General features: G+C 33.8%; 1 protein-coding gene across 1 annotated transcript; it reads left to right on the forward strand.

Annotated features, from left to right (window-relative positions):
- The first annotated feature begins 582 nt into the window (after window positions 1-582).
- LOC147075800 (kelch-like protein 5) lies at window positions 583-23,809 on the forward strand. Its single transcript, XM_085942111.1, has 10 exons — window positions 583-1,014; window positions 7,420-7,580; window positions 12,279-12,481; window positions 13,668-13,865; window positions 14,737-14,919; window positions 16,577-16,729; window positions 17,377-17,537; window positions 19,441-19,648; window positions 20,881-21,073; window positions 22,976-23,809. The coding sequence occupies exons 1-10, from the start codon at window positions 785-787 to the stop codon at window positions 23,116-23,118; spliced, it is 1,833 nt and encodes a 610-aa protein (XP_085798237.1). The 5' UTR covers window positions 583-784; the 3' UTR covers window positions 23,119-23,809.
- Window positions 23,810-24,584: the final 775 nt, after the last annotated feature.

Here is a 24,584-nt window from a genome sequence, read left to right on the forward strand (position 1 = left end):
TGATGTTTTGAGGATTGGTTGCCCAATCCACTAACCCTTGCATACCCTTCCATATGCTGTCCCGTTGGGAAAACATCGCATTCTGGAGGGCCGCGATGGTCCTCTCCGTCAGATGGTTAGCTGATGACGAGTGGTCGCACCGACGCAACTTGTCATTTAGACCTAACTCTACGACCGTACCGCCGTCTGGTGTCCATTGCTTTTAGAATATCCTCCTCACGGTCATTCAAATGTTGCGCCATAATCACTGATCACTTAACGTTCACTTAACTATCACAACGTTCGTCCAAGATAATTTTTTTGATAGTTAGAATGAAGTGTCAGACGCAACATGTAAACAATAAGAAAGTCAAATCCAGAATGAAGACAAAGGGATCCCAAGCTCCATACATAAAAAATGGACGCGCGGGTATGACCAGTAAATAAAAACGGAGGAATGACCAACGACAAGTAAAAAGAAAATAAATTAGTAGAATATACTTAACCTTACGCGAAGAAGAAAGAGCAAACCCTATCTCAAGGACTTCAAAGTCAAATTCGAATAATAAATAATTTTTAAATCTGGCAGTGTCGTTTGGAGTTGTCGTTGTCAGTATTATCTATGTTTGTGTTGTCAGTCAGTTCAGTGACTTGACAGCGGTTCTTTGTTTGAAATATGTTATTAGTAGATCCTAAAATTTCTTTGTTGACTGTGTCTTCCTTGTATGACGATTCAACCAGATCATAGCACTTGTACTTGATCTAATTCAGCGTTTTACATTATTGCCTCTACAAGTATTTTCAAATGTCCGCTTTGGGGAGCCCGTCTCGGGAAACAGCGCAAGATGGGATTTCGAATTGTTCAATTGACGAAGGATTGCCCAGGGAACTCAGTCAGCTGAGTCTCGCTTCCAGTACCAGCCAAGATGAATCGTTCAGGTGCATGGGCCACGCGGACAGCAGCTTGCAGCATATGTATGGCTATCTCCAATCCAGGCAATTATGCGATGTTGTCCTCATTGCCGGGGGACGCAGGTATGACACAAAATTACAATGTTTGTTTATGAAACTATATCCAATTGTATCCTCTCATAATGTGTACCATACATAATGACAATTTTGCCATTCTGACTAGTGGATCTATGTCTGCTAACTACCCCATAAATCAGGAGCCTAACTAAAGTCCAATTGATAGGTCAATAGCTATGATCACCTCACATAAAGAAAATATACCAAACTGATATATTTTATTTAAGCCTCAATGACATTGAGCTACTTTACAAGCTGCTTGTTGGCGAATTTAAAAGCGGGCACACATAACTTTCCACTCGCTCAGAAGCTAACAAGCTAGCGAGTTGAAACTGTCATTTTTGGTACTATTTTGACAAGACATATTGAGTAGTTCATTTTTTTACCGGGAGATCGCTACCATCACTCTACTGCGCAGACGCAGTAGGCCCACACTCCAGCGTGTAAAGTTGAGCAGTTTTCAACTTTTCTCGGTAGATTGTTCACAATCTGCTTGTTAGCTTGTTCGATGATGACACTGGGCGAGTTACAAGCAGATTGTAAATTCGCCAACAAGCAGCTTGTGAAGTAGCTCAATGTCATTGACGCTTTACATGAGGTGAGTTTAGAATGTTTAGATGAATATTCTTTTTTTAAATTTGAATTATATTTTTACTGAAAACAAAAGATTGAAGAATATAACTGTAAATGTGCAGCAGAATATTCTGAAGTTCTTAATGTCACTTTTATGTTTTTACACTACTTACTATAATATACGCCATCCTCATTGTTTTTTCACAGTCATATATTATAAGTTCATAGTTACTTTGCGTTTCGTTGAATATTAAAAATAGATAGATTTCATATATGTGTCAGATAATCAGTTATAAGTAGAACAAAGGACATTGTTGTAATAAACCCTCTTAAATTCCTACTTACCAGCTCAGTAACAAAAGTCTTTTTATGACTGAATCACTCGCATGTTATAGGTCAGGGATAAAAATCTTTTTCTAATTGTGTATCTTATTCACTTGTCCAATGAATTAACTAATAAATCAAAATATTTTAGGTATTGCAGAATGTTTTATTGTAAATTTACCAAAAAAGATTAACTACTAATTAAGTTACTTACTTATTTTTTTTTCTAAATTTTATTTAGACAATACACAAAAATATATTTTGATGACAATTTAGTATAATTTATTATTTGTTGTTTATTTTATGTCATTTGTTTGCGTTTTATAATTGAACACTTTTAATCCTATTAACATGCAATGTCTAACATTCTATATAATTCAACAATGAAAATGGTCAAAATAGTGATTGCTATTTTTTTGAAAACATATAGGTATGTCATATTATTATCAGGTAATGGGTTCCATTAATTTAATAAGTACATTCCACAATAATAAATCACAAGATTTAATAATGTGACATTTGTTTAAAATTATACATAATTTGGAATATCTCCGAAACATACTTACCCATTTGAAAATATTTTTAATAGATAAAATATTATTATTATACTAGCTGAGCCAGCTGGCTCTCGCCAGTCTGTCTCGCTAGGTCTTGCAGACAGCTTTTCGTCATGATGACATGGTGTTGGATTTTAATATAATTGTAAAGTATGTATATATTCGGGATGGATTTTCATTCACGTCAGACAGTTTGACATTTCGCTGATTTGTCAGTTTTACGATTTGCATGTCGTCACTGCCAATACAAATTTGGAGTCGTATGCGTAGTCTATTCTGGAGTCTGGCCTTCACAATATCGTCTGACACCACTTCAGGCTGCTAGGCCTAGCAGAATCGCCGATTGCTACCAATGACATTTTAATTTTAATACAATATATGTGTAGGTATGTGCATTTAAATATGATAAATAATTATACATCTCATTCGTTCGAATATACAGCAATAATATGTGATTATCTTAAAAAGCGATCCATTATATCAAAATATTAATCTCTTTCGGGTCCCATTTACATATTAGAAAAAGGTTAGCAGCATAAAAAATAAATTTAAACATTGTTTTATTTCATTGTCTATAAAAAATAAATGCCTGCAGCCATAGAATAATATTTACAAAATCAAATTTTGAATTCAAAATTAACCTTAACCAATATAGTTTTCCAGTGCGGGACATTCATATTGAGACAAATGTTAATAAATAATAAAACAATTCATATTATATCTGAGAGGAATAGACCAATTCTGATAAAAACAGGAATTTATAAAACATAAAAATGTGGAATCAGCTTAAAGAGGCCTTCATCCAGCAGTGGATTGATACAGGTTGATGACGATAATGACGATATAAATGGGTAGGTATATAAAATCACAAATTTAAAAAAATATAGCAGTTTATATGACTAAGAAGAGTAGAATTAGGTTGGGATAACCTTCATCCAGCAGTGGATTGATCTTGGTTGATGATGATAATGACAATATTATGAATGGGTGAATATAATATCAGCAATTTTGATAAATATAGCAATTCATATGACCGTATGACCGACAGAAATACAAACAAATTAGAAAGGCCTTCATCCATCAGTGGATTGATTCAGGCTCATGATATAATATAAATAGATATAATATAATATCAGCAATTTTGATAAATACAGCAATTCAAATGACATAAAGGAGTAGAATCAGGCTAGGGAGGCCTTTATCCAGCAGTGGATTGGTTCAAGTCGATGATAAGGATGATAGAAATAAGTATAATATCACAAATTCGTTAAAACAAACCCTTCATCCAGCAGTGGATTGATGATGATGATGAAATTCAAGACTATCAAGTATACAATCAACGTAGAGAGGCCGTCATCCAGCAGTGGATTTATTAAGGCTCGTGATAATAATGGCATTATAAATATAGATAGTTAGATAGTATAATATCACTAATTTTGATAAATATAATAATTCATGTGTAAGTAAGGAGTATAATAAAGCTGAGGAGGCCTTCATCCAGCAGTGGATAGATAGATGATAAGGATGGTAAAAATAGGTAGATATTATACAATATCACAAATTTTGTTAACTATAACAATTCGTATTAATTTATTTCATTGTTTGCAATGGCAACTTCATATGACTATATTGTAATCTATCGAAATTAGTAGCCTAATTATTCAATAAAAAAGAGTTCGTGAACAGCCACAAAGAAGTATTTAAAAAAATCAAATTTGTTATTAATTAATAGAAAACTCATCTTACAATAAAAATGTCTTGATTGAAATTGATTATTTAACATGCTAATAGAAATGTCACATTTTTCGATTGTTTCTGCAAATTCTAAATTTGAATTCTGACACGTCAAATGAACTTGTTATAGGCGAAAACAATTGAAAATCAATCATATATTTCAGTTTGACAGATAAGTGGCAGTGAAGTAGTTTTAGATTATATTTTCGTAGTAATTAGTGAGGAAAGATGTATTTATTTCTAGTTAAAACTCAATAGTACGCCAATGTGCATCTTACAGATTTGAATAATTTTGTGGAATATTAATTTAGATTTATGAAATTTCGATTATATAGAAAGTATTAAGTGACATTATAATTGATATGTGGTAGATGGACAGCAAGATGCGAAAATGTATGGTGACGGATATAAAACGCGATTTAAAAATGATATTATCTGTGATTGTGTCGAGTTTTATCATATTGTGCCGGATTCAAATGGAAGTAGATTCGGGACTCCAAAAATTGAAGTGAATTCCTTTAATAATTAACAAAACGGTATTTAAATAAAAAAGTCAGTGCGTTTTCCAAAATCTCTTAGGATAATAATATATAGGAGACTAGCTGAGCCAGCTGGCTCTCGCCAGTCTGTCTCGCTAGGTCTTGCAGACGGCTTGGCGGTATTGGATATTAATATAATATTGAAGTATGCATAGGCGGCGCCATAATTTTCCCTTCGTCATAGATTTTCATTCACCTCAGACAGTTTGATATTTTGCTGATTTGTCAGTTTTACGATTTGCAAGTCGTCACTGCCAATATAAATTCGGGGTCATATGCGTAGTCTATTCTGGAGTCTGGCCTTTACAATATCGTCTGACACCACTTCAGACTGATAGGCCTAGCAGAACAGCTGGCAATCGCCGATTGCTACTACTGACATTTTAATAGAATATACCTAATATGTTTATATATTGCACTTTCTCATTCATTCTTATTTATTTTCGTTAAACTAAGAACATACATTACACGTCATGTTGTTGGTTAGTTTTTTATAATTCATTAAACCCTGCCTAAACCAAACAATAGTAGTTAAAATATTATTCTATCTATTAAATATCCAAAATGATGTATGATTTAATGGCATAATTTTAAATATTTTATAGACAGATGCGTATTATGGCTTGGTTTCCCAGGGTTTAATTGAATTAAAAAAACTAACCAACAACATGACGTGTAATGTATGTTCATAGTTTAACGAAAATAAATATGAATGAACGAGAACACTATCTGTAAATTGTAGTCTTAGTTCAATGTAAATAAATACTTTTAACTAACAACGTTTAGTCTGTACTATCTATGGTGGATCCACCCTACCTCCACCCATCGCCACTGCAGGATAGTCTTATTTTTCATACATTTAGATTATTGCGATATAATTCGTTTTATTTATTCAATGGGATCACCTTAGATTGCACCCACTATTTCTTATAATAAGTCTTTTAAGATACTCGTAATTACCACTCTGAAGGGGTGTGTCCATATGCTTTGCTTAGGAGCAAAAATAGTACTTTATTTTAAAATTCGTAAGTTCTTAATATACTAATGAATAAATTTCAACATGCTAAAATTATTATTTAACAAATTATATTTGTGGGGAAATAAAAAAAATATTATTTTTATCATGTACAAAAATGGAAAAAGAAACAGGTAGGTACTTACTTATTGTACCTAATTGTGTCGTATAAAGGTCATAATCGACTATATTTGACTATAAGTATATATTTCACTTGATTTCACACGAAGAAATAAAAGATGAAATAGCAAACAACATGCATAATATCATTATCAAAAGAAACATTATTGCAATTTAATTTTTATTAATATTAATAGTTACTAATGATATAAAAGAAGAAGAAAGGTTACTGTAATTTTATATGTAATTATTATTATAAAATATATACCTAAACATTAATAATGTTTAATTACTTGTATTAAACGTCACATGAATTTCATTTACCAACGAAATGTAAAAATAATACAATTATTACTGAATCACGATAACTACCTATCTATTTTATATGGAAGTGTGTGATACTTCGACGTTGATCTGACAATAGTATCTATCTGGCATTTATAGTAAATTTTTCATGGGGTTCAAAAAACTGTTTTTGTCGGTATCAGTATTATTTTTATTTTTCAAGTGAAATGATTTAATATTAGTACTAAAACAGTCATTTAAAGATGTATGAAAATTGTAATGTCATAATAAAATAAATCACGCAGATAGATAATATTTCTTTTTAGTTTCTAGACACTTCGATGCAGATAGACACTATTTTCCACGTCAAATTTGAGCATTTTAGGATTTTTTTCGTAGAACAATAATATTTCCATTCGATCCGTCACCATTTTGTACAAAATACACCAATAATCTAGAATTTGCCAAAACTGCAGATAGATACTATTGTCAGATCACAGTCGATTTACTATAATATTGAGAAGAGCGTAATATGTATGGTGACGGATATAAAACGCGATTTAAAAACGATAGTATCTGTGATTGTGTCGAGTTTTATCAGATTGTGCCCGATTCAAATGGAAGTAGATTCGGGACTCTAAAAATTGAAGTGAATTCCTTTAATAATCAACAAAACGGTGTTTAAATAAAAAAGTTGACGTATTTTCCAAAATTTCTTAGGATAATAATATATAGGAGATAATTATAGATAAAATATTGGTACAAAGCGGGACTTGGAAGCCGCATCCATTTGATTCCAGCCAACGTATTTTATCAATTAAGCCATCCGTCTCATACCTAATCATGACGATATTCACTAATAACCATTCAACTGAAGTGATATCAAATTTCATTAATATTTTGGACCGACCTTTGTCGTTTGATCAAGTTTAAAATTACTTATTGGCGAGCGGAACTATGTGAAAACTTAATATTTTCTGTCTGGCGAACTGCTGTGCATGCAACCTTTTAATTCACTGGTATATCTCAACAGCAATTTTAACAAAGAAAATTCAAATTATAAAGCGTAAAGAATAACTGACAATATTTCTACATATTAAAAAAAACTACTGGATAAAGATTTAAGCCTTCAAAAAGAGGACATGTCCGGGGAGAATGGTACGTATGATAACCCCAATTAACACCCATTATCTAATACTATTATTAGTGTCCAATGGTAACAGCAATACTAATGCAGAGGCCAATTGTCATTTCTCTGTTGCAGGGTTCCCGCTCACCGGTTGGTTTTATCAGCTGCCAGCGAATACTTTGCAGCCATGTTCACGGGGACATTGAGAGAAGCCCAACAGAGTGAGATAACCCTCGAGAAAGTGGATGGCGAGGCCCTTCAAGCTCTGATTCAGTATTGCTACACAGGAACGATCGGTGAGAGTTATATAGTCTGATCAGATTGCAATTAATAATGTATCAATGATCTAATTTTGTTGTAAATCTAAAAATTAAATAGATCGCCTCAGACTCGGGTATACTGTCTCTTACTACACAGTCTTCCTTTTCCCTTCTCGTCTGTTGTAGAGGAGCTTCGAGTGTCTTCTATCCGTAAGACATGTTCTGTCCAATGGAGTCGCCCCACTTTCATGCACACAAAATAAAATATATTGGTCAATATTGTTTTATCAAAATTTTGGCATCTAAATACTTCCAGGAAAACTTTGAAAGGGTTAATAAAGTGTATGTTAAAATCGTATTTAAAAGTGCCCATTATAGGTGGGAAAACTTTTAGATTTTGAAGACTAAGTATACTTACTACCAGTATAAAAAAATAACTTAGTGTCAAAATTTGTTCCAAAATACTTACTAGTATTTGGAATACTATATAGAGCGGTTGGCGTGCGTATGCGACGTAAGTCTCATACTAAACTGGAACTAAAACTTAACTCCATATTGGTCTTTGAAATATCAGCTTCAATAGAGTCGCTAAACATACACTGAGCTGGGCTTTTCGAAATGTCGCATTTATTATAAAATTTTAAACACATTAAAATTTATGAGCTGTTTTTGTGTTATGTTATAATATTCTTGTTAACATACAATGAATAACAATGATTTTTTTTATTGTAAACTGCGTCATCTCAGTCACCTCACCACATTTCCGAAGGAATAATATGCTGCTACAGAAAATTTATGACCTAGTTGTTCATACATAAGATGATGTCATTCTCATGCATAGACTAATAAATTAAAATATAATTGTATTCAAGTGCTACCTCGCTAGCGCGCATTTAATGTCAATAGTATTGAAAGTCTACCAACTAGCCAGCGACTCGCAATGATATCATCATAAGTTTTTTGGAACAAGTTTATTGGGCCACACTTACCGAGTATGGGTAGTTTCATCCGATACTTGAGTACACAAACTGGTGACAGTATTTCCAACTCACATCTAGCGCCCATGTACTATCATTAAAAAACACATACTTTTAATATTTATTTTTCTTACCATGTCAGATCCTAATAAAATCATATGGGCTCCACGGAGATTTTTGTTTTTGCAATAAATGGACGTTAGCCACTTGCTCAACCTATTAGGTCCATACTCTGATTCAAACAAAAATTGAAAATCAATATGTGTATTTACCAGACCCAGGATTCGAACCATCTTGAAATGATCAAATTCAAAAGATAAACTTAGGGATAAGGTTAAATAAGTGTTAAGTATTAGTCTTATGTTTAAGTGTTAAGTATTAGTCTTAACATAGCAAAAAATGTGAATTTATGGACATGGGTGGACCTTACAAGTGTAGAGATTGCAATACCGAATGAAAATACCAATACCGGTATTTTCTATTGAATACCGGTATTCGTGAAATATATGGTAAAAAACAGAAATATCTACAAATAAATATTATATAATATACTAGCTGACCCGGCAAATGTTGTCCTGCCATATAAATTATTTCTAGTGAATATTTTGGTTGTTAAATAAAAAATAACGAATGTATTGTAAGTGTGTGGGGATGGGATCTATGACAGAAAGAGGAATGGAGCGCTGTAGACGATGACCGCCGATAAAACCAAAAAAACACCAACCATTCATTTTCTCAATTCAAAATGAGTAATGATGTTCATAATGAATGAATTACCTGTGGCGGGATCTCGTTGTTTAATGTTTATGCAATATCCGTCTTGTCCCTTCCAGAAAATTAGCGGATATTGGAAAGCGTCGTATGAACGGTGTGTCAGCGATGAACTCCAGAATATTTTTACTTCTTCGAATCACGATTTCTCGCGTCGATGTGCGGTCGCTAACCATGATTCCAGCAACGTCGTTAACGACATCGCATCGAATCGACGCACGTGCTCTCCAGCTGGTGTTTTATCAAGATTGCTGACAATAGCGTGATTGTCACTTTGCAATTCGTGCATGTGTGCTTTGAAGAATTTCAATAATTCATTGTGCTCATTCAATAGGGCGTCCATTTCGCCGACAATGGGCCTGGCATTAGGCGAATTGAGGTTATTGTAGCCGCAACGTGCATCCACACGATTGATGTCCTCACCCCCCATGAAGTAGATTTGTAAAAATGTATGTGGTTCGTTTGGCATTGGCAGCAATGAGCCTACTTTGTATTGTATTGTAAGTGTGTGGGGATGGGATCTATGACAGAAAGAGGAATGGAGCGCTGTAGACGATGACCGCCGATAAAACCAAAAAAACACCAACCATTCATTTTCTCAATTCAAAATGAGTAATGATGTTCATAATGAATGAATTACCTGTGGCGGGATCTCGTTGTTTAATGTTTATGCAATATCCGTCTTGTCCCTTCCAGAAAATTAGCGGATATTGGAAAGCGTCGTATGAACGGTGTGTCAGCGATGAACTCCAGAATATTTTTAATTCTTCGAATCACGATTTCTCGCGTCGATGTGCGGTCGCTAACCATGATTCCAGCAACGTCGTTAACGACATCGCATCGAATCGACGCACGTGCTCTCCAGCTGGTGTTTTATCAAGATTGCTGACAATAGCGTGATTGTCACTTTGCAATTCGTGCATGTGTGCTTTGAAGAATTTCAATAATTCATTGTGCTCATTCAATAGGGCGTCCATTTCGCCGACAATGGGCCTGGCATTAGGCGAATTGAGGTTATTGTAGCCGCAACGTGCATCCACACGATTGATGTCCTCACCCCCCATGAAGTAGATTTGTAAAAATGTATGTGGTTCGTTTGGCATTGGCAGCAATGAGCCTACTTTGTGGTACACTTGGCCTTTGATTTTGAACGTTGAATGGAATTGTTGAACATTTGCCGCAGTATTGTGAACTATTTCTGTTGATCCGAACGAAGTCGTTTGGAAGCATGAATTGAATGTGCGAATGGACTTCAGGAAAGGTTTGAATCTGGATCCGTGCCGATGAGCAAGCCGTTCAATGGTTCTGGTGGTGTCTCAATATCTGGTAGTTGCACTTTTCCTGATGCACAACACATCCCGGCTGACTCATGTTTAAATTTGAGCGCATGACAATGGGGACATTCTTTGTCCATACAATCAGCACTTTCGGATGAGCGGAATATTCAATATCTGGCTCGTACTCGAATGCGAGACGAATGAACGAAGCGGATGTAAATGCTCGATGTACTCGTTGGCGTTGTCGGTCATTTGCTCTGCGTGTGTTAACTGCGAACCAGCGCGCTTGGCTCCGTTCCAATTGTCGTTGATTTCGTTCAGCTCGTGCCTCTTGTGATTGAGATGCACGCAATTGCGACATGCTCACACGCACATTTTTATTATCTTGTTGGATTTTTTTTTGTCTGTTCTTTCTGCTCTACTATTTCGCATGTTTATTGCTTTATTCGTTCGACGGCCCAAATGGGCCCCCTTGCGTCTTGCTGGCATTGTTCACTGTAATACACGCACACAAATAGATTACTTAGAATAAATCATACAAAATTTTGCACGCACTGCGTTGTGATATGTCGAATGAAATGTCAAAATGACACGACGCTTCTCTTGAATTCTTCTCGGACGTAGCGCCATCTGTCATTCAACAACATAAATAATTCCGTTCTGTTTGAAATACGAACGACGGTTAAATTTGTTCATACAAAAATACTAAAATCGCTATTAAAAATGGGAGGGTTGGGGTAGGAGGGTGAAAATTTGGGGTTATATGTATTTTTTGATGCCAAATAAAAAAAAAATACGAAAAAATATAAGAAAAATTTTTCTGGATAGAGATACCAAAATCACCTAGCGGTGTGAAATATACTTTACGACCCATTCTCATACCTAACAAATATACATAAAAAAATTCATAAAAATCGGTCGAGCCGTTGACACCGTGACACGAGATTTTTATATATATAGAGATTATAAAAATCTCTTTAAACTATAATATTTTATAGCAAAAATATCTAAATAGGTAGAAAAAAGTAAGGTAGGTAAAAGTAAGATATTGTAGAGATGCTGATGTTTACAGATAAGTATGTGGTAGTTGAACTATTGGCACTTTCTTATTCTAATGATCTTTCAATTTATAATATTGTGAAGCGTTCTTCAATAATATGTATGTGACCCACAGGTAATTCCACATCTTTTATTTCACTTAGAACTATCTTTACATTTATGTTAGAAGTAAAACCAAACACAATTTTGCTCACTTTTTTGTTCATCAAAATTATATTTCCCCATTATTGTATAAACTACTCTTTAGTAGATGAACATTAAAAAATTAGGCACAGGCATCATGAAATATTCGCCACTAGGGCTGAGGTTACTAATTACAGAATTACAGTCATGTTAAACCGTTTATGTTAACCCATAGCTTACGGGCCTCACAAAATTGTGTAACACGTTAATTACAAAATTAATTAAAAGGGCCCGTAAGCATTGTGTTAATTAATACATTTAGTTTCAACTTTCAATACTGAATATATCGATATTGTCTGCTTATTAATATCGGTATTCAAACATATTGGGATACCGGTATTGCAATCCCTAGACAAGTGTGCATCGGTCCAGTGTTGCCAGTAATATTCAGGATACAGGATAGCAACTATTCTTCCCCAACTTATCAAATTAATTTTAACATTGATTCATTTCATGTGTTGTTTTAGGTTTACGCGAAGAAACTGTCGAAATATATCTATCCACAGCATGCCTACTGCAACTAACATCAGTCGCCAATGCCTGCTGTAGTTTCCTCAAGAAACAGCTGCACCCGTCAAACTGCTTGGGTATCGCCATGTTTGCGGAGCAGCAATCGTGCTGTTCATTGCAAAAATATGCCACTGAATATACTTGTCAGCATTTTATGGAGGTGAAATTTTCTTTTAAATCTCTCAAGAGCATGTTAATTATAAATTTTGCTTTAGAATTAGTGAAGCTTCATATCAGTGGCAAAGGGTGGAGGTAGGCTGTTAAGATTCGACATAAATTATGCACACTAAACTTTATCAATCATACTTATTTGTTTTCGTTGAACTAAGAATACAATTTGCAGATGGTGCTGCTTAGTTTTTTAAATTCAATTAAAACCTGTCTAAACCCAACCATAAAGTTTAGGTATGCTATGGGTGATACCACAAAAATAGTGCACACTTTTTCAGTCATATTTATTTGTTTTCGTTGAATTATGAATACATATTATGGTGTTAGTTAGTTTTTTAAAATTCATTAATCCATGCCTATACCAAACCGTAATCGATAAAAATTATTCTTCTATCTATAAAATATCTAAAATTATGTATGGTTTAATGGTATAATTTTAGATATTTTATAGATAAACGAATATTTTTTGACTATTATCTACTATGGCTTGAATTGGGCAGGGTTTCATTGAATTTTAAAAACTAACAAACACTACCTACACATTGTAGTCTTAGTTCAATGAAAACAAATACGTTTGACTGACAAAGTTTAGTGTGCACTGTTTATGTCAGTCTCATGAACAGTCTACCTCTACCCTTCGCCACTGCTTCATATTCAGTTTAATTTAAATTTGTTCAAAACCAGTCAGTTTATTTTACACAGTGGGACCTCGATTATCTGGAGTAATGGGCATAATAATGAATTCATCTTTAGTCAGTAGTAATTATTCATCAATCAATATTCCTGTTTGGGAAATATGAGTATAGTGAAGTGAGCGTCGCCAGTAAACTGATGAGAATCTGTCTCAAATCTGGAGTTCGTTGATGATTGATTCTATATATCAACATTTCAAATGCATCTAGTCTTTTACCTTTAGATTCCAGGGCATATATAAAAATTGGGAATACCAAAGATCTTATACCACACGCATTTTAGTCGCTGTGGTAAAGTTTCCACTGTTAATATTAAAATCAGAACGTGTAATAATAATTTTATTGTAACTATAAATACACTCAGACACTTTTGTATTTTCCAAAATGGACTTGACATAGTCAATACATGTTTTACATTCACAAATATTGGATTTATTTTAATATGTTTTGGTAATATTTGATACGATGTTCACAAAATTTTAGGTGTTCAAAAACCAAGAGTTCCTCGTTCTGGGCAGTGAGCAGTTGGCCACTCTGCTACGATCCGACGATCTGAACGTACCTTCGGAAGAATGCGTCTTCGACAGTGTCATGACGTGGGTGTCGCACGATCAAACCGACAGAGAACAGTACATACCGTATTTGCTTCAACTCGTCAAACTTCCTCTCTTAGCTCCGGCTGTAAGTAAAATATATACTTTAGTTTATAAATTGTTAGACATTGACAGTAATTTCATAATAAACTTTATAATAATAACTTCGACCAGTTCGTGACACATATTTGTTCTTTCCTAACGTACTATAGCGATTTGAGATGACCAAGTTGACTCCTGATCACTACACCAATCAATTTTTGAAAGGCCATAGTGGGTTTGTTGCCAAGCTTTTTGAGCTTGGACTTGTTACCCGACCAATACGTCCATGCGGCGGAGAAAAACAAGATGCAAACCACATCCTCTAAGAATGTGCTCCAAGAGGGAGGAGATGCTCAAGTCAGATCAATTAGCTATTGGGCCGTCCGACCTGGTCCGCCACAAAGGCAAATTTTAGTGCTTTTCAAAAATTTGCGGCATCATACCGCTGGCGTCTCTTAACATAAATTTTGCTGTCTGTATTGATTAGCTTCGGTTTTTGTTATGCATATTATTAAATTCTTTTGTTAATTCTCCATGCCTTTCTCTACCACAGCACTTTGTATTAGAGTAAAATCATTAGAATCAGTCAAAGCTTACTTGAGAGCGTGGCGACTTCAGTTTTAGACAGACATTACCAGTGCGGAAAACTGCTGATGCTTCACATCAAACGTAGGGTCCCGTGATACGCTCAATTGAGACTGAGTGTGGTGCGAGGCGGATTGGTTTGGATGGGTATGTGTTTGTGTTAACCTGTTCATGACTTCAATCACTTACTGACCACTTTGTGACTTTGATCACCTACCATTTCGATCATAGTTGAGTATCGAGTCCGCCACTGACAACAGCACATCAGTATAATAACGCTTCTGGCCAATTACCATAAAGACGAATCTGATTTCTTCTATATTATTTTTCAGTTCATATTCAATCAAGTGCAAGTATCTTGTGCAGCCATTAAAGAGTGCCAGCCGCTCATAATGGAGGCATTAAAATGGCATCTGCTTCCCGAGTGCCGTTCGCAGTTGTCTTCAAATCGAACGAGCCCACGAAAGTCCACAATTGGAAAGCTTCTGGCCGTAGGGGGCATGGACTCTAATAAGGTATAATATTCGCTCAGTTTTACTGTTGTTTGATAATATGCAAAAGTGTTATGGAGATAACTTATTCATTAAAGAACAGTTGAGTATATAAATTTAAATTCCAACAAGTACCCTCAGCCTATAGTATTATGTTGAGTGTATGTTTTTAAAACAGAAATTTAGAGAGATTTAGATATTTAGAATGCTTTTGACTTCCTTGTGTCATTTCAGCTATTCGATGGGTTGTTTGTTTTCTAATTAAGATAATTGGTTAAATCCTTTTTGATAGCAATTCCATTTTACATCATTACATTCTATTTTGTATCATATGGAAAAATCTCAAATATCTCTCAGACCACGTTGTAAACCTTTGTCTTCTGATCAAGCTTACAAAAAAAATAATTTGAAAGAGACTGCAAAATTTAATTTATCAGTTTTCATTCTTGAATTCTTACTTAAAATAACAATGTATGTACATAATTTATTTGAACACCTCAGAAAAAAAAAATATAAATTCGACTAAAATTTGAAGTGATTCTGACATTGGCTAGTAATTAAGGTAATTGATAAATACTTTGTTTTAAATTACAATAGCCGACTGCCAAAGTCGCAATTTGTGAAGCGCTTTAAAAATGTAAAAATGCTAGTTAATTTCATCATAATTAAATGGAATGCACAATGCTTAGTTGGTAGAGCACATTGGTGCGAATCCAGTGAACGATGGTACGAGTCCTGGTGGGTGTCATAATTTTTTCATGAAAGATTCTTTGGTGTAGTTATATATTTTTTCCTAGGTATTTTAACGCACGCATGTTCAATAAAGAATCTTTTGATTTATTTGTTGAATAAAAAAAAATATTTTGTTATTATTGCTGTGTATGTGAAAAATCACAGTTAACTCCAGTGCCTATTTTTTATTAGAAGTATGACTGTATTTTTGTGATTAATTCCATTCAAGAAAATTTAGATATTACTTATGTAATTGTTAACATTTGTGGGAGGATTGTATAGTTAGGTACTGATAAAATATCTATAATTAACTTAAGACTGCATTTTTTCGAGATACTCTGGTTACAGGATGGTAATATGCTGTTGGTATGAATAGTATTTTTTTGACACATCATGGCTCTGTATGTAATTTGAAACAACAGAAACAGGCGTTGGATAAATATAAATTTACTGAAAGGGCAGGGGAAATTTGTAGTATTCCAATGCCTACACTTGATAGATTACATATAGGGGTTCTCATTATCCGAGTATTCGTTATCTGAGTCCCCGTAGTTACGAATTTGAAGGAAAATGCAAACAAACTATAAAAACACATAAAAAACACAAGCGCAATAGCTCACAGTCGTCAACTGCCACTTTCAATCCCACACTCCTACGCTATTTCTGTCTTGCTCAAATGTCTTTTTCTTTTCTAAACATGTCTCAATTAAACCCATTCACTAAGTAATTTTGGTCCCCGTTTTAAGCGGATTCGCTTTAAGAAGTATTTTTTCGGACGCAATTACTCTGGGATAAAGAGGACCCCCTGTATTCAAAAGATAGAAATCGTTGATTGAGTGAATCCGCATGAAGGAGCCTGTTAACAAACCACCACATATATGCTCAGTCGCAGGGTGGAAATAGTGATTTATGTACTTTAATCTTTTACCGAACATATTTTTTATTGTAGGGTGCAACAAGTATAGAGCTATACGATCCTCGTACGAATTCATGGTCACAATTCATGAAGATGGGAGTGCGCAGGCTTCAGTTTGGAGTGGCCATGAAGCAGGATAAGTTGCTGGTAGTAGGTGGACGAGACGGCCTCAAAACTTTGAATACGGTAAGTACTACTTTGATTTCTAATTCTAGAGTCCTAGAGTCTGTCAGCTGCGGATTTCCAATATGTCGATCGCGGGTGCAGACTGCATTTTATACCCTCATGATATTAATTGATTGCTTAAGAGGATTGGTCTGTATCACAACACATGGATTTGGAGGCTGACGTTCAACCAAAATTTCTCTGTCAGTCTTGGATGATGTTCATCACCATTTACTATAACCCTTGGCGGGTCTTGGTTCCTTCAAAAAGTTCCTTTGTCCGAGCATTCTTAATTTCCTGTGGCGCAGTTCAGCTGTCATGTTCAGTTCATGTAATAGTTTCTTAATAAGTATTTATCAAAAGCTGACTTTACCTTCATTTTATAGACTGCTTGGGAGAATGAAGCCACTTTGGAGTGGAATAGATGGAAAGAGTTGTCGCAGAAAATCAATTCAGTTCATGTAATAGTTTCTCAATAAGTATTTATCAAAAGCTGACTTTACCTTCATTTTATAGACTGCTTGGGAGAATGAAGCCACTTTGGAGTGGAATAGATGGAAAGAGTTGTCGCAGAAAATCAAGAGCTGCCCTCGGTTGTCATGCTTCTGATGAGATAAGTCAGAATACTGAACACTAGTAAAATGTAAAATTTTATAAACTGTTACCAGGTGGAGTGTGTCGACCTGAAAACGATGACATTTACAACGTTGCCACCGATGGGAACTCACCGTCATGGACTTGGAGTTGCCGTTATGGGGGATGGACCAAATGCCCCCGTCTACGCAGTAGGGGGCCACGATGGCTGGAGCTACATCAACACCGTTGAGAGGTAAGCGTACCATACAACAAACAGCCTATGGATTAAGCGAAGGTGGGCTTTTTATTTTCAATTCCAATGGATATCTTTTAACTCATTTAGTGCTAACACCGGAGTACTTGGCCATTAGATATAATTAATGTGTTATATAAATGTGGTAATTAAAAGGTCAGCAGTGATTGTGTTGCTGGATGAGTATCCGGACTTGATTCTGAAAAAATGTTTATTTTTGGCACTGTGTTTACTGGCAAAACTGGGTGAAATATTTTTACTTTCAGTCATATTAGGTGAAATTATCCTCTTATCTGTAAATAATTTCCCTAAAGGGGAAGCTTTGCATATGAATAGTAACTAGTGCCCAATATTAGCATAACACAAAATCAACACTCTCCTATTGTCCGGCAACTTCATCTTGGCTACGTGGCAAATCTGTGAACTACGTACAGCTAATCGAACTTCCGGTTTCAAATTAGGAACGCCCCCAAATTTTTCATTACATTTTTGACACTTCGTATTGGACGCATCTATCAATTTACGTAATTTGTAGCTTTTTATATTCAAAAGATGTCTAAAACAATACGAAATGATGTTCGAATTATTATCAGTAAACTTTTGATTTATTGCGAAGAAGAAACAGAGTCGTATTTAAAAGGCGAGCCTATACAATACTTTCAACAAGCCCATTTGACGGGTTTCTGTCATGTCAGGTATGTCAAAATTCAGTGTTGTAATACTAGAAATATTTCCCCAAATACTGGAAATTATGTTTGTATATTATAAAGTTATGTGTATTGTAATCTATTTTATTAATATTTTTAGACGTATAATAATTAAGTATAAATGATCATTAGTTAGATAATGAATTGTCCTATTTTTTCCTAATTATTTTCCTAATTTTTAAACCGATAAGTAGGTACATATTGTTTTAAAATTTATGTAAGGTGGATATAATTTAATTTATAGAAAATTATTTTCACAGTATGTGTTTCTACAACAATTTTACTAAAAATACGATATAAAGACATCATTTGTAAATTATAAAACATGTGATTGGGTCATCAATATAATATTGAATATGTTATATCTTTCTACTTCTAGTTTTTTAGTCATAATTTGTGTTCTAGTTATTTAATTAATAAATACCTGCACCAATATTATCAGTTAATGTGGGTTCAATGATACATTTCCTTCCAAATTCAATAATTACGCTGTATTAATTAACCTAATATAATAGTAATAATTAAGAGGTGAAATTATTTGAAAAAAAAATTCTATTGATATTTATTGAACAATAATTAGACTTATAAATTAATGTACTTATAAACTTACTGAGAATAGAATTGATATAAACTTAAAACCTAATTTCGCGGGATATGTTTTCTCAAAAAATGATAACACTGTGAAATATTCTATACGCGATAAGAGCGACTTCCTGTTGTTGCCTAAATAATGTTGTCGTACAGTACATGGGTTTCACTGTAAATTTTTTAGTTGTTTAATAATTTCTGGGTATTCTTTTGTTTTTGTTAAAATGAATATCTCTGTTAAAGGGGAAGCATTGCATATATATACTAATTTCTAGTAAGTGCTACTGCCGCTATCTTGGAAAACAGCAGCTGAATTAGAATTTTCAGCCATTTAAAACAAAATTGTGCATGAGATGTAGGTACAGTGAATTAAAAAGTATCTCACCACATTAAAAATCATTTGCATTTCTCCTACCCTACAGCCCAGTAACCATTGCAAATATGATAAGACGAAAGCTATATACACAGTGTGATCCGTGCCTAATGATTAATTTTGGAAATTATAACAGTGTTTTTTTCTAATTCGACAGCAGCTACAAATCTGTCATCCATAGAACTTGTTAGTTTGATATCCATAATTAATATGACGATAATTATTATTTTATCAGGTGGGACCCGGTGTCCAGGACATGGTCTTATGTAGCAGCGATGAATGCTCAGAGAAGCACATGCGGTGTTGGAGTTGTGGGAGGTCGACTGTATGCAGTGGGTGGGCGGGATGGGGGCGCTTGCCTGCGGACAGTGGAAGCTTATTGCCCGCACACCAATCGCTGGCATCAATGCGCCCCAATGGCCAGACGCAGGGGAGGTGTCAGCGTAAGTATATTTGAGTTACCTATTTCCAAACTTCATTAATATCAATTGAACTATCATTTACATCGTAAGTGTACACTGACGTTGGATATGATGGCTATTTCGACTTGGTTTTATTTATAATGTCTCAGGTCCCTGTCACTTTCATTAGATATACTATGGAACCTCGATTTTGCATGCCCGGAATTCACGTTTTGTTTTAGTGCATTTAATTCCTGGTTTTATGTTTTTATTTCCCGCAATATTTACATCTGAATTATTCAAAATTCAATTAAAATTACGTATTAAAATCAAAAATTCAATTATTTGAAAACATTCAATTCAATGAATGCATGGCAATCATTTAAATGAATTCGGATTCCTTTTGACATTCTTAGAGCGACGTTTGCATTCATACACCTACATCATAACACACAATATCTCTTGATAATGGCCTATGCAATGAGCCCGAAACATCAAGGAAAGAAGGAAGTAGTACAGGTGGTGGAAACCCAAGAATCTATTACGATTGTATTACATTTCATGAACTCCTCTGCGTAAAAGATAGTTATTATTTTCACTGCAATATATCAATATTTTTTCTTGAAATATAATAAACCCTCATTAATACGAATATGGTTAATTCAAAATTCGCCGTAAATTGAAATATTTGCTAAAAATTATAAAATCTATTTATTTCCATTAATTCGATGGATGAATCATAATAGTCACCACTGATACTGATGATCTGAAAGAAATTATATCGGAAACAGAAACAATGTTGTTAATTTGCAACAAAAAAACATTTTTTTTCATGTTCTTCCTCTTTCTATCTTAGACATTTGTCTCTGGGGAATGGCCTTTGCAATGAGCCCGAAACGTCAAGGAAAGAAGGAGGAAGAACACGCGGTGAAAACCAAAAAATCTACTACGATACCGAACAACCATGAATGTCCCAAATATTATATTTTACTGTTTCTTTGCACAAATATTTTGTATTTTGTAGTCAGAATTTATTTCGAATTAACAGGGTTTTACTGTAATAGATTATTTGAGAAAAGACTTTATTCATATAACATTGAATATAATTATGTAGAATTTATAATCATAATATATTTAATTTTCAAGTCAATGTATGCTTCTTTAGCTCCTCTATTAGCTCCTCTTTAGCTCGAATCTATAATTTTTTCATATCGTTGTATAATTTTCCTTGATTTAATAATGTGATGAATAATAGTGTTATTATTTATACAAAGGTGGCAGTAGCGGGTGGTTATCTCTACGCTTTGGGCGGACACGATGCCCCGGCCACTAACCCGTCCGCGGCTCGTTTCTCTTGTGTTGAGAGGTACGACCCGGCCACAGACACCTGGATGTACGTGGCCAAATTGTCTTGCGGCAGGGATGCGATCGGAACGTGCTTGCTGGGTGATAAGTTAGTAGCAGTTGGTGAGTTGTATTTGATTTCCTTAACTCTTTCTAATCGGAGCGGGTAATTTTAAATTTTTCGCTCAAAAATATAGCACTCAATACATCAGATATATTCCATCTAAATTTTCAAGAGAATCAACATTGACATTTATTCTTTTAAAAATTAAAAATAAAAATACTCTTGAACACTGAATACACGAAAGCCGAGGTATATTGAATTGTCAAACTAATAAAAAAAAAAACGGTGTGTGTACTTATGTACGCGCGTTAGAAGTTATACTTCTTTGGCATAACAAAACAAAAACAAAACTTATGATAAACTAGATTCTTCGACTAGCTCTTAATTATCTTGTTAAATTACACACTCAAGAAAAAGGACCGCTTATTGGAACGCTGTTGGTTTATTTCTATGCACTTTAACTTATATTACTAAATTATATAATTATTTATCGTTGTTTTTATTTTTAAAGTAACAACTGCCACTATGGCATTTAATAGTTTGTTTACGTAAGGAATTGCAAATGGCCGACAATAATAAATTTGCTGCCTTGCAACGGAACAATTGAAGAGTGACATTCCAAACCGGCCTTAGTCCAAAATTACAAATTTTCATGTTTTGATGGAATCCGATAGAGTGTGTTGAGATCTATATTCTCACTAAAACTTATATTTTACAAAAAATCCTAAGTCTCTTAAATTTGATGTCGAAATGTGCCTTTTTTCTCAAAACAGCACTAAGGTAACGGTTGATTCTTTCCAAACTGGCCTAAGGATATATGCGCATGCGCAGTTGAACTCTTTTTGCTACATTTACGCTTCAAGCGGCCATAATATAATATTGTAACACGTCAGATTAGAAATGTCAGACGAAATATTAGAGAATTTGTGTTTCATAAGTTCATGTGCACATTTTTATTGAAAATGATCCTACATTGTAGTATTATTTGCCTTTTTTTTTCTCAAAACAGCACTAAGGTAACGGTTGATTCTTTCCAAACTGGCCTAAGGATGTATGCGCATGCGCAGTTGAACTCTTTTTGCTACATTTACGCTTCAAGCGGCCATAATATAATATTGTAACACGTCAGATTAGAAATGTCAGACGAAATATTAGAGAATTTGTGTTTTATAAGTTCATGTGCACATCAGTAAACTATTTTTTTATTGAAAATGATCCTACATTGTAGTATTATTATATAATATATTATTATGCTGTAAAAGTTACAATGTTTACCTTTTTATCAAAAAATGCATCAAAGTGAAAGAAATTTTATATAATTTTTATTCATTAATCATCCCAACAGAACTGTCCATGACCACATTCTATTACACAATCATAATTGTATACACAAAAGACACTAAACTTTATTTTATTGTGTCCCAAACTGTACTTAGTACAGACTTAGGGCCATTTTGAAAAAAAAGTCAGTTTTTGAATGAATTTTTTTGGAGTTTTACTATAATTTTTAAAGTTATTTATATACTATGTTTTCGAGTCTTTGAATTTTCTATAAAATTGCCAAACATTATAGTACCGAAAAGTTAAGAGGTAAATTGCAAATCACAAAAATATGATTATCTCAAAATCAGATTTTTAGACTTAGGCCGGTTTGGAATGTCACTCTTCAATTCTAAACTATAATATTATACTGTATAATCATCACTATTGCAGTACTATCATTCTGTGGCATAATGGTTGTGCATTTGGCTGATAACCGAACAATCGTTGGTTCGAATCCAATTGAGTGTGTTTTTTTGTGTGAAAAAATAAATTATGTGTTACATGTCACACGCCAAAAATACACTCAGATCTCATTTTCCAAACGCGCCTAAAGAAGTATAACTTTAAAAATATGCTAATTTAACTTATTAATGTGTAAGTGAAGGTGTCTCTTAAATATTTCATTTGTCTGTCTATAGGTGGTTATGACGGCATACAGTACTTAAGGATGGTGGAACAGTACGATGTGCAAGCAGACGAGTGGCGGCCCCTGGCTTCCCTCAACACCGGCCGTGCGGGAGCCTGTGTCCTCCCTCTCCCCCTCAACACAAATATTGGCTGAAGATAATATATTTTGATATTTTATTGGGCAGTAGAAAATTTATGATTCTTTGTCTTTATATAATATAAAAGAATGTCAAATTCATCAACTCTTGCAATATACAGTAAAACCTCAGTTAAATCATTCACTGCTGACTGAGTGAATCAAACTGATTCATGCTGACCTACTAATTACTAATTAATTATCATGTTAATTATATCTAATGGCCAACTAATGCAAACGCGGCAGTTGCGTTATCAGCACTAAATGAGTTAATTCATATACTTATAATGCAAATATTTCGCAGATTTTTAACTCCTCTGAAATTCTACATATAATTCGAAATTTGGAACAAGTCTTAAAGTCAATAACAGCCAAATTTGTGTAAATCTTCATTATTTTAATATGTATTTCATCTTAAATTCACAATAATATAAGTTTTCGTCTTATTAAAAGGCAGTTTAGAGAAATTCTTCAGACATTTATGTTTGTTTTCTTATTTTGCTTTGTAATTCATAATTTAAATTTCAAATTATTTTTAAAATCTCGGTTTTTTAAATTTCGAATTAATGAATTTTTACTGTATTAAGCTTGATATTAGCAAAAGATAAATGAACTTATTGAATCAAATGACAATCAATAATTTCTATATCTTTTCAATGTGATGTTCAAGGCAGCTTTATGATGGACTTTTAAATTAATCTTCGCTTCCATTTAAAAAAAAATGTCATAATATTACGGTTGACCGATATCTCATTTTATGTAACTATTGTGTGATATACTATTTTATCTCTCATTCACAAACTTTATACATAGTGGATGTTTTTATTGTAAGTTAGATTTTTTTAAAATATGAATAGTTTTAAATACAAAATATTGATGTGCAGTAAGTAGTGAGGGAACTAATATCGTAGAACTTTTAGCTGCCAAATTGCTTTGATCGTTATGATCATAATAGTGCACTGATAACAAAGTATATTCAGTGTCTTATTAAAAAAAAATCATAGACTTCTTCACTTCACTTAGACTTCTTCAATATGTAAAATATTTTGATAAATTACTGAACTACCGAGGTCTATAAATGAAAGGTCAACCGATAAAATAGTGTCAACCGTAACCATTATTTTGGTCCGTGGTTCCAAACTTGAGAATGCCGAATTAGATCGAGAATTTAAAAATCTCAAGATTCTGGATGTTTCTTTGTGTGCTGATGTCTGTTATTAAAAAAACCATATTAATTAATAATTATAGATTCCGATGTAATGTTTTACAAAATTTTGGTACCATAACGGCTGAAAACCTACAAATTGTAGCGTCCATTTGGTAAGGATATCTTGAAAAAATAGTACATATGAGGCGTCTAATGACAAAAAGCGACAAGTCCACAATTCAATATTTTCGGGAAACAACGTTTTTATGTTTCAAGCTTCAATTAGATGTTTTAACGTGAGATTATTTTTTCCGTTGTATTCTATGTCAAAATTAGA

Source organism: Rhyacophila brunnea, unplaced genomic scaffold (genome assembly GCF_057557595.1).
Source record: "Rhyacophila brunnea isolate RB1 unplaced genomic scaffold, BYU_Rbru_1.0 scaffold_14, whole genome shotgun sequence".
NCBI classification, from domain to species: domain Eukaryota; kingdom Metazoa; phylum Arthropoda; class Insecta; order Trichoptera; family Rhyacophilidae; genus Rhyacophila; species Rhyacophila brunnea.